At 33.5% G+C, this 17,116-nt stretch overlaps 1 protein-coding gene across 4 annotated transcripts in view; it reads left to right on the forward strand.

The window, feature by feature from the left end:
* Positions 1 to 16,457, forward strand: part of Uvrag (UV-resistance associated gene) — a 247,078-nt gene extending 230,621 nt beyond the window's left edge. For all 4 annotated transcript variants that reach the window (XM_090413519.1, XM_090413518.1, XM_090413517.1 and 1 more), the window contains one exon: positions 13,781 to 16,457. In XM_090413519.1, coding sequence (XP_090269645.1) covers positions 13,781 to 14,666 — 886 coding nt within the window. In that variant the 3' untranslated portion in view covers positions 14,667 to 16,457. The remainder of the gene's footprint in view (positions 1 to 13,780) is intronic.
* The last annotated feature ends 659 nt before the right edge of the window (positions 16,458 to 17,116 follow it).

A 17,116-nucleotide genomic window follows, 5' to 3' on the forward strand; every position in this document is an offset into this window, starting at 1 on the left:
AGTTCTTGAAACATACCTGAGATAATACATTGTTGATAAGTATTGAGTCATTAAACCGAACAACCATAAAATAATAAATCACAAGGGAATTAGAGCCAAACTGTACAATAAAAATTAAAAGTGAAGATTAAAAATACATAGCAAATCTTAAATCCATAAAGGAATAAATGATGTGGGTATAATGAAACCTCCAAGAAAGAATGAATGAATATAAATAAAAATGTTACATTATGGTGTTTTAGCTATTTTTTCAACTTTGGTGTCATTTTCAGTGGCGTGAAGAGCACTCAACTGAGGGAAGTGAAAATAGATGAAAAGGTGAAGCCAGTGGCAGAGTTTACTTAAATGATTACATTGAAGTTTTTAGTTATTGCTCATTGGAAACCTTGAGGTAATTTTAATCTGTTGAAGCTTCCAATTCTCTGAAATCACGTAGGTGCAATGGACGTTTATAGAATTTCTGTCATCACATATCATAGCTATGGTTTTTGAAATCCCTGACTTGGGTTCAGTATTTTGAAGGTCAAGTATGGTACTTTTTTGATTTTGAGGAATGTGGTTTTGTTCAGACCCATGGATAGTGATTTCGGTTTTACCAATATTTGGTTTTTTATTTTGTTTTTATTCTTTTTATTGCTTAGGTATTCAGGAATGGGAATGTTGCAGTTGCAAAAATGTTCTAGCCATGCCCATAAAAATATACTTGAAAATGCATATTCATAAATTTAAAATAAGTTTTCACCACTAATCACATGGCTACCATTCTGAAACTCACCAAAGTTCACTCTCACAAAGAAATATTGGAATACTACAACATGGTATATACAGATTTCCTTGTCAACATGACTGCAATATTACTTATGCAGGCTCGACAATCACATCACTATTGACTACAAGAACATTTTCACAACTGTAACATTTCCATTCCCAAATCCCTAAGCAATAAAAAGAATAAAAACCAAATATTAGTAAAACTTAAATCAGCTTCCACACGTTTGAACAAAACCACATCCCCTAAAGTTAAAAAAGCTACCATATTTGACCTTCAAAATATTGAAACCACGTTATGGATTTCAGAAACCATAGTCATGAGATGTGACAGTAATTCTATAAACATCCATTGCCCCCTATGTGATTTCAGAGAATTGGAAGCTCCACCAGATTAAAATTACCCCAAGGTTTATTGGTTAGCGAATGAGCAATGGCTAAAAAAAATTTGATGTAACCATTTAAGTAAACTCTGCCACTGGCTTCACCTTTTCATCTATTTTCACTTCCCTCAGTTGAGTGCCCTTCATATTCTGAAGAGGATGCCCAAGTTGAAACAGCTCATACACCATAATGCAACTTCATTTTCATTTATTCCTTTCTGGTTTTAAAACTTGCCATGTATTTTTAATCTTCACTTTTAATATTTATTTTACAGTTCAGTTTTAATTCCCTTGTAATTTATTCTTTTATGGTTGTTCAATTTTATGATGCTATACTTGTCAATGATGTATTATCTCAGTTATGTTTCGAGTAAGCTTTCAAGTTAGCAAAATAAGAACATGCAGTACTCCAGGTCTTACTCCAAAGTATGTGTCAGAATATGCATTATTTGTCATATTTTTATTCATTAAATCGCAGGAAAAAACTTGTGTTCAAAATACATGAAGTACTCCTAAAAAAATATAACTATTGCTATGTTGTATTGATTTGTTTGTTTGTTAAAATCATCGTGCTGATGTTGAAATGGTATCACTGTATTATTTTAATTTGTATTCTTTATGTCATTGACTTTAAACTTTTTTTAACTAATACCAGGGTTTAATCACCATTGATCAGCAATACTGATTTTAAATTCCAAATCTATCCAAACATGGAATAGTGCATTATCCAAAGTTGTTGCACACTTTGGATGATGCACTCATTGCTTCATGCTATTCAGAAGATGGCATCCAGATTAGTTGACGACTCCTCACTCATAGAATCACTCCATCCCCTCTCACAGATGTTTGCCTTATGCCTCTTCAATGGGTACTTTCATGGTCAGTACTCTGCTGAATTGGTTACTATCATTCCTTGATTTTCATCCAGACTGTAAGAACAAGAGCATCTGCTAATCAACATCCATTTATAATTTACATCCAAACTTATCCAGACAACTTGAATGATACCATACATAATGAGGCAAAAAATCTTATGCCACTTAAGGTCAGAAGAGAAGATTCAAGATTAGGCATCCTGTCGAAAGAATATCAGATTGTTCAAAAATAGTACTATTATAACAGAAGGAATTGGAATATACGAGATGCTAATAAAATCTTTACAACTTATCCAATTTAAATTTGCACTCAACCCCCTTCAAAGTAGTCCCCTTCCGAGTTTATACAGTGATCCCACCACTTTGGCCATGCTCTAAATGTTTCCTGGAAGTCTTTTTGTTGAAGCGCATTAAGCATCACTTACTATTCATCTTGGATATCTTTAGCAGTGCCGAATCACTGCCTCTTCAACTTCAGTTTCATTTTTAGAAACAAAAAGAAATCACAAGGATCTAAATCTGGTGAATAAGGAGGATGTGTGATGATCGCCATGCTGTTGGCTGCCAAAAAACTCTCTCGCGTTTTTAAGGCGCTGTGTGAGGGAGCGTTGTTATAGTGGAGGAGCCCAGTTGCGCCTTTGCCATAGTTCTGGTCTTTTGTGATTAACAGAATTCTGCATTGACTGTCTTACTGGGACAAATTCTAAGTGCACAATCCCCTTCATGTTTGGCTTTGGGAAATTTGAGTTTTCTTCCACTGTGATGATTGCTGTTTTATCTCTTGCTCGTAGCAATAAACCTAAGTCTTGTACCCTGCAATGACTTTTGAGATAAAGGTTGGGTCATCAATGGCCTTTTGATGTAGATCTTGACAGACTTTCACATAGTGCTCCTTCTGGTAAGAAGTCAAGAGACAGGGAACAAACTTGGCAGCAACGCAATGCATGCATATTCATATCTCTCAGGATGATCGCTTGATATGAAATCCCACCCTCTGTCATCAACTTCCTGAATGGTGATGCATCGATCTGCATGAAATTTAAGGTCAAAAGCATATCAGGAAAATGTCAAATTTGTTCGACATTTTTGTGAGTTGCACTGGTGAACTGTCGTCCTGGCTTCTTGCTTTCTTCTTCGTTTTCTTTGGCTTCATTTTCATATGCCTTATGAAGTAATTCAAAGGTCTCTGTGCAGATTTTCCCCAGTTTTATGCAAAATTTTATATTTTCCCCTTTGTTCTTATTTCACTTTCATGACCAAATTGCAGAGTGGCACACATGATAAGAATAATGCACATTACATGAGTTCCAGTGCACACAACTTGATGCTACATGGAAGGCTGACTCAACAATGTCTATGCCACTGACACCTGGCAGAATGCAACTAACTTGATCTCTCAGTTCCACCAAAGACCAGTCACGTTCCTTAGATCTATCAGGTCCCTTACTGTTGCAAACTGTCCTACTTCAGCCAAACAAGCAGGACAGCCAATATCAGAATTTCTGAACACAAGGACTACATCTGGTTCCATAATTACAGCCACTCTGACTTGCTGACCATGCTTTGGACACCCACCACACGATACACTGGAAGAAGGCTACTCTGTTCCTTGCACCATATTTTTATATTTATTCTCTTACAGTATGTTTATGCTCTCTTTCTCTCTCTCTCTCTAAAGAGATTGCTTATTTTTTACACAGAGTGTTAAGTAATTAACACTCAGTGAACATAAGAGTTCAATCAGATTGGTGCAATAACTTTTGACTCCGGAAAATTATTGACTTGAGATGAAATTGAAATAAAAAATATATATACATTTAATGAAACTAAAATACTATATACATTTTAAATAAAATTGAATAAACAACATCAAAATTAATTAGATTCAAGGCCTTCTAAAATAATTCTATACTTTTAGAGATCCCCTTATCTTAAACGAATAAAATCATTCACTCTCTGACTCATTCCATTACTGGGTTGTTTTCCCCTTCATGTGTCATCTCCTATCCAGGAGGTTGGCTACCATGATGTAACTCATGGTTGACACAGGCATAAAACATGTGAGGATCCTATCTCTTCCACATATTAAGTATTCATGGCTGTAAATCCATATCCACAGGGCCAGTTTGCCTGTTCTGGACAAAAAAAACCTAAGTTTCCAGGTGAAAAGGACCCTCTACCTTCATATGAGACCAGCTAACTCACCTTTAGTCGAAAGATACCAGATAAAGGTTCTTCATGTCATGGACAGGAATTGAACCCAGCTCTTTCTGACCAAAGGGCTTCATCTATACTGACTAAGCTATGGAGGCTAACTGGGCTATTTAACACTTAATCATGTCTAATAGACTGAAAAATATATATATATATATATTTTTTTTTTTTTTTTTTTTTTTCCCTGCAACAAATTTCTTCCAACAACAAATGTTCATCAGTCAGTTTCTTTGTTAGGTCTTTTCTGAAGACAACCTCTTCTTCCCCTTATGCAATTCAGTATGATGCACAAATCACCAATTTTGCACCAGAAAAAAAAAAGTTTCTTTTACTATTTCATAAACAAAATTATTAAGGTAGGGCTCTTTATGTTAAGCCACTTTACAGTTTCTGATTTCAGTAATTCCCTAATGTTTTCCAATAGAATAATAAATAGATGCAGCAAGCATCCTCAAAACAGTAGACAAAACTTTGCATTTCATTAAACACTGAATTAGAATGTCTACTCAAATATCTTCTTTTATTTACTAATCACTTGTTAACAATCTCATCTCTTCCAGTTCTAGGATCCACTTTGCTGTGATTCCTTTTTGGAATCTTCTATTTATATATTCCAGACTGTCATGTTTTCTTAACTTCCTGGAAAAAAAATTAAAAAAATAAAGCAAAATTCTCTGGTCACTATTCTCAAATTTCCATTCTCTCTTGTTTTTTTCCATTTTCCTGGTACCAAACACTGTCAGCTGTCAATTTCCATCAATCTCCTTGGTGAGCATGTGCACTTCATGTAAATAGCAAGTGAGAAGTAAGGTAGTAATGGCTGTCATGTTGTCATCAATAGCAAAAAAGAGAATGCATTTAGAAAGAATGACAGATGCGTCAACAATTAACAGTCGTGAATTACAATAAAGAAGATTAAAATTATTACAACTATCAGAATCTAGTAAGTACATCAAATCTCAAATGCTTTACATTTCATTTCAACATATTAATAATGGGCACATGGCAAGTGCTGATCATGTGTGTTACAAAAACAAAATTAATAATAATTGTAAAAAAAAAAATCGTAATTTTAAATTATGATTATTTTTACATAAGTTTCTTCTTTAAAAAAAAATCTTTTTTTTTTTATTTCTAAATAGTTATCTTATAATAAAACTTATAATTCTTTTAATGTTCATTCCTAGATCTTAAATAATAAGATTCTTGCTGATCTTTATGTAATGATTCGTTATTTACAATTTCTGAATGGGTATTAGTTTTAGAATCATCTGATGGTAATTAGGATAATTAGCATCAGATGATTAGATAATTAGGAATTATCTAATTCCTAATTAGGAATTTACATCTTCCAATTTCATTTCTGTACTTTTCAAATATTTCACTTAAATTACGTGAATTATATTCTAATTTTATGGAATCATCACATCAGAATGAAATTCTACACGCCGAGATTCTTTATCTTCACTAACTAAATTAGAGATATTTTCACATTCCTCTGGTTTGTCTAAGTTAACTAATCTATAATACTTTGCCACTATTTCATTCAGGTTAGACTCCTTTTGATTATCATTCTTTTTGATTATCTCTTATGTTCTACATTATCTGAATTAAGTACTTTAGGGTTTCTGGAATTTCTTGCATTAGGCTTTGTTTTAACAGAATTTCTTACTTTTTTTTCTTGCTGTCTATTTGAATTATGAGGTTTAAACTTTTTCTTATCTGATTGTGAATGTGGTGCATAAGAACAGGGAAGATTCCACAGGAGTGGCAAAAATGTATGGTAATCCCATTGCACAAGGGTGACAAAGACTTATCCAACTATCAGCCAATCAGTATCTCAGGAGAGGTTGTGAGGATTTTGAAAAAATTGGATAAAGCTCACGTTCAGAAATGGGTTGACAGTGAATTGCTACTTCGCAATGAACAGCATGGGTTTACTAAAGGAAGGTCACTTTTTAGCAACTTGCTCACATTCTATAATAATGTTACCACTGAGTTAGACAAGAGAAATGGTTACACTGATACTTTTGGAATTTGCTAAGGCCTTTGACAGAAATACAGCATGGAAGACTGTTGCATAAATTGGAGAATATGGATTGGATTATAAACTATTTGCATGGATAAGAGGACGGCTGACTGATGGATATCAAAAAGTCATATATGGGTTGGGGGGGGGATGAATCTGCAAGATTGAAGGTAAGTGGTGTGCCTCAAGAATCAGTCCTTGGTCTGTTGTTATTCAATCTACATTAATAACATTGGGAAAGATTTGAAAGGTGACATACAGCTATTTACTGATGATGCAAAGATAGGTAGCATAATCAGGAGTGCTGCTGATATGTAGTACTTGCAGAATGATTTGAGTAGGCTGGAATTGTGGGCATGTGAAAATGACTATCAGTTCAATGTTAGCAATGCACTTTTGTGTGATTAGATATCCAGTCTTATTATATTAGTGGGATTCTTGAAAAAATGGATGAGACTAGAGATCTTGGAGTTTTAGCAGACAGGAAGTTGAAGTTCAAGTGTTATATAGCAAGAATTGTAAATACAACTTAGAGAATAATGGCAATACCGAAACAAACCTTGGCATGTAAAGATAAGTCATTTTGCCTCTTTACAATGCCTTGATAATACCTTACTTGGACTATTGTGTGCAAGTCTGATCCTCCTGGTTTCTGTGGTGATTCTGATACAGTAGAAAGAGTGCAAAGGAAAGTGTCAGACATGATATTAGGATTGTAGAATACTGATTATGAAGACAAATTGAGAATTTGTAGGTCTGCAGATACTAGCAAACTGAAGAAAGAGTGGTGAAAAAAAAGTTTTTTTTTACTATTTCAGAAACAAAAGTATCAAGGTAGAGCTCTTTATGTTAAGCCACTTTGCAGTTTCTGATTTCACTAATTCTCTCACTTTTTGTAATAGAAAAATAGACTAAGCACTCTTAAAACACAAGATCAAACTTTGCATATCAAACGTTTAGAAATCATCATGTTAACACTCTCAACCTTTACAGTTCAAGGATCCACTTTGCTATGCTTCCTTTTCAGAATCTTCTATTTATATATTCCAGACTGTCACATTTTCTTAGAAACTTCTAAAAAAAAAAAAAAAAATTCTCTTGCATTCTCAAATTTCCATTCTCTTGTTTTTCTCTGTTTCCCAATACTGAATGCTTTCTCTCTCTCTCTCTCTCTCTTTCTTTTGTGTGTGTGTCAGCTCCCATCAGTCTCCTCGGCAAACATGTGCACTTCATGTAAATGGCAAGTAAGAAGTTAGGTAGTGATGGCTGACACATCATAAAGACATTCTCTTTTTGCTAACAATGACAAAGAACAACATATCTCAACACAACAATTGTAACTTTCAATAAAGAAGATTAAAATTATTTCAGCTATCAGAATCTATTAAGTACATCGAATTTCAAATGCTTTACATTTCATTTTAACATATCAATAATGGACACATGGCAGGTTCTGATCATACGTGTTACAAAAAGCAAAATAATAACATACTGACATAGAGAAACAATTGTAAAAAGATTCATAATTTTAAATTATGATTATTTTTCAGCACCATAGCAAATCTGCCTCAACCCTAAGAAACTTGCCAAACTTCAACAATGCATGAAACTGCTCCAAAATTGGGAAGCACACATCCTCAGATCTTCAGCCCAACAGCCAACACCACCAATTTAGCCCACTAGAGGCATCATTTAGGACTCTAGGCCCAAGACCCGACAACTTTGGTTGCCTTGTGTCAGCTTTATTTGCTCAGTGTTGCCTTCTTGCACATACCACTGTTTTGTGATCCCTGATGATGACAATATAACATTGCCAAAATATATGAAAATGTTTGAGTTATTATAATTAATATTTAGTATTCATCATTTCTTGAAAACAGAATTAAGAGGTATCTTTTTTGGATACCTAGCAATTTAATGCATTTTATAAATGCATACCCAGCTTTGCTCTTCAAATTGATAATTTCATCTGAGCATCCTGAACCTACTGGACTATTCTCTTTATTATTGTCTATGTGGCATATGCATATTTATGGAGAAAGTGATAATAGAATTAAAGAAACAAATATAGTAATGATCTAAGTCACTTTATATGGAGTAGCCAAAATGCACTCACCAGTACTATGCAAAATTGTCCATGTAATTGTCGGTAATTGGACCACATTTGTTTAATAAGCTATATAAAACACAATGAATTAATAAAAGACCCGACAAATTTCGTAAGTCATTTGACTTACATCTTCAGGGGTAAAAGGTAACTTAAAGTTCAAAACACAAAGAAAAGAGAAATTATTAGTAATAGTTCATGCTATACAGTTGTAGCCGTCTGACTATTCATAAAATTAAAAATCAGAATGCAGATTCAAAGCAGTGCTGAGTTTAAACAATGCTGGATGATGCCACATTCTGTTGTTCATGTTCATAATGTCTGAGGTCTGATTGAGGTATATTTTTTATTAAAGCTGACCAAACTTGGTGGAGAATTAATCCTTGATTTTTATTGCATTGTGTTGGTATTTTAAGCATGTTTGCTGCAGCTTTAAACTTCCTTATGTAACAGTTTTTTTTCTATGTATGACATGTTTGTTTTTTGCTAGAGTACATTGTGGCCAGTGGAAGTAGTATGGAAAGCTAGACCTGATTAGTGTCCTCTTCTGTTTTGTACATCCTTTTGGTGTTCATTCATGCGAATTTCCCCAGATCTTTCTGTCTATCCTACGTAGCAGATGCCGCAAGAACATTCTTTTCTAGACATTCTATTAGAAGTCAATGAAAAGGATAATAAACTTTCTTTCTCAATATATAGAAAACCCACCAACACAGGAAGATTTCTTAATGCGGCCTCGCATCACCACCCTTCACAAAAAATAGGTCTAATAAAAACCCTAAGGGACAGAGCGTATAACATTTCCAGCACAGAAAAACAGAGAAATGAAGAATTAGAATATCTAACACAGATCTTTCAAAAGAATGGTTATGAAACCAAGACTATCAAAAAAATCCTCCACACACACACACCTCCTACAAGCATCTCTCAGAAATAAGATTTCAAAAATGCTTCCATATATCAAAAATGTTACAGACAAGATGGCTAAATTACTTAACGAATATAACATCAAAGTAGCCTTTCTGCAGCCGGAAAAAATTTCAAGATTTCTACATCCCCCGAAACCTCCTCATCAGCCTTTAAAAAAAACCAGGTGTTTACAAAATATATTGTTCTTGCGGCATCTGCTACATAGGACAGACAGGAAGATCTGGGGAAATTTGTATGAACGAACACCAAAAGGATGTGCAAAACAGAAGAGAACACAAATCGGGTCTAGCTTTCCGTTGGCCACAATGTACTCTGGCAGAAAACAAACATGCCGTACATAGAAAAAAACTGTTACATAAGGAAATTTAAAGAAGCTGCAAACATGCTTAAAATACCAACACGATGCAATAAAAATCGAGGGTTAATTCTCCACCAAGTTTCATAATGTGGCATCATCCAGCATTGTTTAAACTCAGCACTGCTTTGAATCTGCATTCTGATTTTTAATTTTAAGAATAGTCAGATGGCTACAACTGTATAGTATGAACTATTACTAATAATTTCTCTTTTCTTTGTGTTTTTAACTTTAAGTTACCTTTTACTCCTGAAGATGCAAGTCAAACGACTTACGAAACTTGTCAGGTCTTATATTAATTCATTGTGTTTTATATAGCTTATTAAAAAAATGTGGTCCAATTACCAGAATATGCCATGTGAACTTCTAAACAACAGAAACCTCCATTTACAAAATTGTCTGTGCATATCCTCTTGCTTCCTTCATATATACATCCTTCAGGAATAGATATATCTATAAACACACTACATTAAAGTAACCACCATCCCATACCATTATTGTAAGCTACATAAACTCTGAAATTAATTTATCTACCTAGCCTGACCTCTTCTGGTAAAAAATTATTTAAAAATAAAATAATATATAAAATAAAAGAAATAAAAGACTCCTACCACCACCACCACCACCCAATGCAAAAACTAGGAATAATAAAGACCCTCAAAAAGAGAGAAGTATCAACTTGCTCAGATGATGATGATGATCTCAAAAAAACTACAATCCGTTCGAACCACCGTTCTTAAAAGCATCATCATCAAATTCCTGCCATGTACCTTCAAGGGGGTGTACAGGATATGATAGTACTACATGAAAAATTTACATCATTACTAACTTCCTATCTACAATTTTCCTCCAAATCAATCTGTTACTTGTCAAGACTCCAACATTATCAGATCTTATATTTCTATCGTCTAAGGCACTTTGTACCATATCAATCCACCTATATCTTGGTCTTCCTCTGGGTCATTTTGCTGCCAACCTGGCAGAGAACACTTGTTTTGCTAATCTTTCTTCGCCCATTCTGTTTAAGTGACCATACCACCTGAGATTAGCTCTGCTAACGCATTCCTGGATGTTGACAATGTCAAGTTCTTTTCTAATATCCTCGTTTTTAGTATGATATTGCCATTGATGCCATCTGTTCACACCTATAATCTTTCTCAGGACTCTCATATCTGCGGTCTCTAGTCTTAGATCAAGTGTTTTACTTCTGACCCAGCTCTCAGATCCATAAGTTAAAACTGGTTTGAACACTGTTTTGTATAAAACAGTGTTCAAAGCTAATTTAGTGTTCCGACTAATTTCTCTCTTATTCCATATGAATTTATTCAATTGACTTCCCACCATACCAGCTTTGCTGATTCTGTTGATGCTAAAGTCCTATATAGGACTTTAGCGCTGATGTACAATTTTATATAAAGTTTTTTTTTTTTTTTTTTCTTCCACCAGAGGTCAGGCCAACAATTGTGGTAGCGGTTAGTCAGTGTCTTTAACGAACCAGTATGATTGTAGTATAGCTTGTTTCCTGTGTATATTTGTACGCTCCAGAAGATGACCTTAACATAAAGGTCGAAACGTCGAATTGTAAAATTTTAGTAATAGTAAACTAAAGTTTTTATTCAAACACGGTAGTTGTCTCCATAATTTCCAAAAATGCATTCGGATCACCGTGCAAGCCTAAAAGAAAGGATTTCTATATTTAATTTACCATCTTCAGTAAAAATCGTGCCTAAATAGCTGAAATGTTTTACTTGTTCCACAGGTTCTCCATTCACAACACAGTTGACATTTTCAATGATTCTGCCTATTTTCATTGTCTTTGTCTTTTTATTGCTGACCTTCATACCATATCTGTTACAACAGCTATTCAATTTAGTCAGAGAATCTTGCAGACTTGTAGCGGATTTATTTAGAAGTATAACATCATCCACATAAAGCAAAGAGCTGACATTAACATCTCCAATTTTGATATCATGTTTAATACCACTTTCCTTCATAATGTGATCCATATAGATAACGAATAACAGAGGGGATAATGTACATCCTTGCCTCACACCAGATTTAACATTAAACTGTCTTCCTGTACTTCCTTCAATTCTAACTGCTGACTTACAACTTAAATAAAGACTAAGTATTGCTTGATATAATGCCCCATCGACACCATATAACTAGCGTATTGAATAGCTTCTCTCTTCGCACCTTGTCATATGCTTTTTCCAAATCGACAAAACTTAAATACAGATTTCTGTTATATTCCCATGCTTTCTCGACTATTTGTCGTAAAGTGAAGATCTGATCCTGACAGCCTCTATTTGGTCTGAATCCAGCTTGTTCTTCACCAAGCTTTTCTTCCACAATTCTTCTCAACTGTTTCTCAAGTATATTTGCATAGATCTTGCCAGGAACACTCAGTAGGGAAATACCTCTGTAATTCTCACATTCAGTTTTTTATTTCCTTTTATATATATGGGTACTATGAGAGCTCTACTCCAATCATCCAACATCGGGAATTCGCCCCTCTGTCCAGGCTTTCTGAACTATGCAGTGCAGCCACTGTAAGATTCTTATACCACCATACTTCAGCATTTCTGGTCGAATATCATCTACTCCTGCTGCCTTTCCACATTTCAAGCCTTTGATGGCTTTTTCTACTTCAAGTATGGATATGTATTCCTGACTGCATGCCTGGTCAGTGTTTTTTTACCACTGTGCTGTCATCACTGCTTGTTTCATTTAGCAGTTTTTCAAAGTAATTACAAGATCTTAAAAGAAGTTATAATAAATAGAAAATTGATAGTGTACTTGAAGTTAGGTGCTAAACAATTTCAGCAAAGCTATATTTATCCCTTATATTAAAGATTGTCATAAAAAAATAAATAGAAATCCAAAGAAGTACACCATAAAAACTATCTTTAAATCTCCTACTAAACTAAAACATTTATTTAGCATATCTAAGAATTCTCCCTCCCATCACATCCAAAAGTATACCAGATGTGTGTGTAATGTAACCATCTGTACATTGACAAAATTGGATGCATAGCAGATACCAGAAAAGAAAATACAAAACTCATATCCACCATAGGAAAATATGCCTTTCCAACCATGCACTGGAGACTTTCCATAGGATTGATTGGAAAGGCACACAACTCTCACACCAACAAGAACCTGGCATGAAAGAAAATTTAGACTCTTGAAACATTCATAAAACAACAAAAATGATCTCAAAATCTTTTGGGAAACATGTATACAATCTAAGAATGCATATCCTCAGATTTTTTAGAGTATACCATGCTACAGGTGACACTGATCTCTACAATAAAATTAATGAAATTTAACAGCAGCTATTGACTGATATTAATTTTTATTAATACTCCTGGAAGGACATGAATGGACCTGAAAGAAGTACTGCTTGCAGTAATGTCTAAAAGAAAGGTCAATAAGAGAACATACTGCCTTTTTTTTATATAAAAGAAGACCAGGTATATAACAGTACATAGGTTTGGTTTATTTAAATTTATGACCAAAGCAGTTCAGGCTATGAGAACAGTGTATTATGTCTGTTAATTGTGTGTGTGTGTGTGTTCTTCCGGCCAGTTTTCCTGTTTTGCAGGATGAAAAACCTTAGTTTCTGGGAGAGTAAATCCTGTTACCTCCTCAACAAATAGGTCAAACCAGTGATTGAATACACTAATATAAAATATCAAGAGTGAAAATAAGGTTTAATAATATGTCAAAAATAGAAATTTCTCATTAGCTGATGTAGTTGATTGTTAATTTTATTTTTATAAATTTTATTTATTTTATTTTTGATTATTATTATTTTTTTTTTTTTACCACGAGGTCAGGCTAATTAGATTTAGAGTTTATGTAGTTTACAGTGGCATGGTGCTAGTTGCTCTAATGTAGTATGTATATAGATGTATATATTCCTGAATGAACTTAATGTAAAGGTTGAAATGTAGAATTTAATTTTAATATTATGAAATTTTATCTCAAATAGTAGTTGATTCTATAAATCTAGCATGATGAATTTGTTTTAAAAATGTGTAACTATATTTGAATTTTACTGAAATAGTAATTCATAACTAATATTCTCTCTCTCTGCTCCCCCCCCCCCTTTAGTGAACAGGTGCCTGTATTAGCCTCATCTCCACTGGTTCCAAATTTTCCATTATTCCTAGATCAGAAGCTGGTTGTACCTCTTAATGAAAAATCTGGAGATTTACTGCCAACTAACACAAATACCCAAAATGGGTTGACAACAACTATGCTTAGTGTTACTGATGGATTACAGCAAGATGATACAGCAGGTGAAAATAATTCTGTTATGATAGAAGACCTCAAAAAAGAAATTGAGGGAATGCTTCCTAATGATGTATCAGAAACTGTGGAGGGATCATTATCACCAAGTAAATCAGGTGAAGTCCTGGGAGCAAACCTCAGTTGTTCTGTTGACAAAGGACTAAATGATATAAAAATATTGCAGTTATCTATGGAAAGTAATAGTGTTTCAAGTTCAGAAAAGCTGAAGTCCAAGCTACGAAAACTTGGACAAGGGTGCCATCATTCCAGTGTTCCCAATCTCACAGCCAACTTATCTTGTGTATCTTTAGATAATCAGAATTTCCTCTCTGAGGATCATCGGCGCAATCCTGATGCTGCCTTGAAAATATGGGCAACAGCTAGTTCAGAAAACAATTCTGATGAAGAGCAGATTCTGCATGAACATCCTAAAAAACTGAACACTGTTAGTAGTGTGGATTCTGCAGTAGAATCTTTGTGGTATTTCAATGATATTGTGCCCTGGACTGCACATTGCAGCAACAATTCTCTCCACAACCCAACCAGCTGTGAGATCGGTTGTGATAATTGTACTAATTTAACTGGGGATACAAGTTTAGATATATCATTCAATGAAGAATTGGCAGCTAGGACAGATCAGTTAGCTAATAAAAGTGGTAGTTTCCACCTGCGGAAGAAAAGTACCTCCTCTGTAAATGCAAATTAATCAGGTTGCAGTACTCAAATACTAGTGAGCTTTTAAATAGCTATATTCTTCATGGATGTAATTGTGTATGTATATGTGTCCAAGAGAGATTTATCTAAGGAAGCTTCTGTGAAGCTCACTATCCACCCATATGTTGCAGACAGAAAAAGAACCTTTTCTGGTTTTTGAAATATAAAGTTTGGGCTAAGTTTTTGGAGAGAATATCCATTAAAGCCATGTAAAATAGTAGCTATCCATTATAAGGAGTGTGAAATTTTTATTTTGCCTAATATGTCTTTCACTGATTCTGTATTCTCTGTAAAAATTATCTTATTGTTCATGTTGAAGATTCTGTATATTATATGCAATAGAGTTTCATAGAGATTTTAAGTAGTCTGTTATGTAATTTTTTTTTCTTAGAAAATTTTGCAATCTGAAATATAAGTATCCTTATATTTCAATCTTCTGTCCAGTGGACCTGTTAAAGTGGCATTTTTAGTGCACTTCTAAGAGTAATTTTTTTTATATCTTCATACTAAATGTTTAAACATTTATTTGCAATTAAGCTTGGCTAACTTTAGGATGACTACTAAAATTTCACTGGAAGTTTAAGTATTTTACATCTGTTAAGTTAATGTTAAATTTTATTATATATTAGAACCATTAAAATATTAAATTTCTCTGAAGATATGCAGTAGATGGTATATTAGGTTAAAAAAAAAAGTTAACCAAATGCATCAGTTCTGGAGAAATCCAAATACGCATTAAGAATAGTTTGTTTTTTAATCTAATATCATCTCTTGCTTATATTTTGTATTAATTTTTGATGACATAACTTTGACACCTAACAAAAATGTCTTGTGAATGATATTGCAAGTTCTTAGGTTTGTATAATGTACATGAGATATAGTATTATATTTTCATAGATGTTAGTTGAATGTTATACACAAACACTACTCATGCAGCTGCATTATCAGTAATCTAGTAAATATTGCCTGATAAACAACAAAACTTTACATTAAATTCTTATTTATTTGTTTGGATATTCCATTTCAGTAACAATCCAATTATTTCTTATTCACTACTCTCATTTATCATATTGTAAAACTATTTTCCAGATTTGTGTTGTCTTTTTTTTTATTTTTTTTTTTTATTTTTGTGTGTGTAAGAACTATCTTTTTAACTTCTCAGTTTTTTTAATAGAAATATTGGGCTTCCAGAATGGTGTTTTAACGAGACAGAAGGATGTGAGATAAAATGTTTGATGGAGTTTTGTTTGATTTTTGGTTGAAGTAAACATTTAAACTATTAAGAAACTCAGTAAATTGTCATCTTTTTTTCAGTATGCTATTAATTCAATGGCTAAAGCTGAGAATTCTGCATTGTTCATTCCATATGGCCACATATCAGTTCTTGTTAATCTTGTAGATCGTATTTAAAAAAAAAAAAACAGTCCTTAGAATACACTTTTTTTTTAGAAAAAAAACGTTGATTGTAAGTAGCAATGATGTTGCAGTCAATGATATCTGCAATAATTAATCCTCCCCCTCCCCCCCACTAGAGGTTTTAATTATTTCAGTGTTGTGAGAAACCATTGAACTTAAGAGGAAGATGTGATGACATATCTACTTATGTTTACCCCCCCTTTTTTTTTTGTATTTTCTGTATCTCGTCACTGCTATTACCTATTACAAAATTTATTTTACATATCGACTGTTATATTTATTAAACTTCATTACTAACTTAGAAGCAGCAACTTTGAACTGCAAATCTTACCACATTTTTGTATGGAGGGATTGAAATATCCAGTTTTTTTTTGTAATCATACCAAAGCCAATACAGCCACAAATATGCAAAATGCATCTTTGTGGCTGTATAGGCTTTGGTATGATTAAAATTAATAAACTAATAAAATTGATAACTAAAATTATTTATAAGGAAATATTAATATCATTATTACATTAATTACTAGCCTGGTTGGCCAAATGAATAGCATACCTGCCCTCCAGCAGGGTATAATTCAAATCCCAGTGCCATGGATGTATGTGAGTCTTGAGGTAGGGGACAGTTTTCATCAGTCAGTGTGCGACTGCTATTCTTATTTTGGGGCCCTTAAATGGTTTGAAAATTTTGTTTCTGGAGCAAGGTCCGTGGATCATCTAACCTTCAATCCATCTATAGTACTAATATTACTCCAGGATTTGCAACTTGCTGTGGTTAAAATTCACATAAAAAAAGTTTTGACAATTTTATTTATTTATTTATTCGTATGGCATGAATATCAAAACATGCAGTACAATACACTTTAATAACGTATAAAATTAAAAGTCAAAAGTCATTTTAAAAACCAATAAAATTAAAAGGTTACATCCATATTGGTCAGATAGTTCATAGCTTCGGGTGTAGCACTTAAAAAGTCCAATTTGTCTCCTGAATATGCTCTGAGATAACACTGAGTCACAATATGGTTC

The sequence above is a fragment of the Typopeltis vanoorti genome, chromosome 24 (assembly GCF_054136105.1).
Source record: "Typopeltis vanoorti isolate ZY-2024b chromosome 24, IOZ_Tvanoo_1.0, whole genome shotgun sequence".
In the NCBI taxonomy this organism is placed as follows: Eukaryota; Metazoa; Arthropoda; class Arachnida; order Uropygi; family Thelyphonidae; genus Typopeltis; species Typopeltis vanoorti.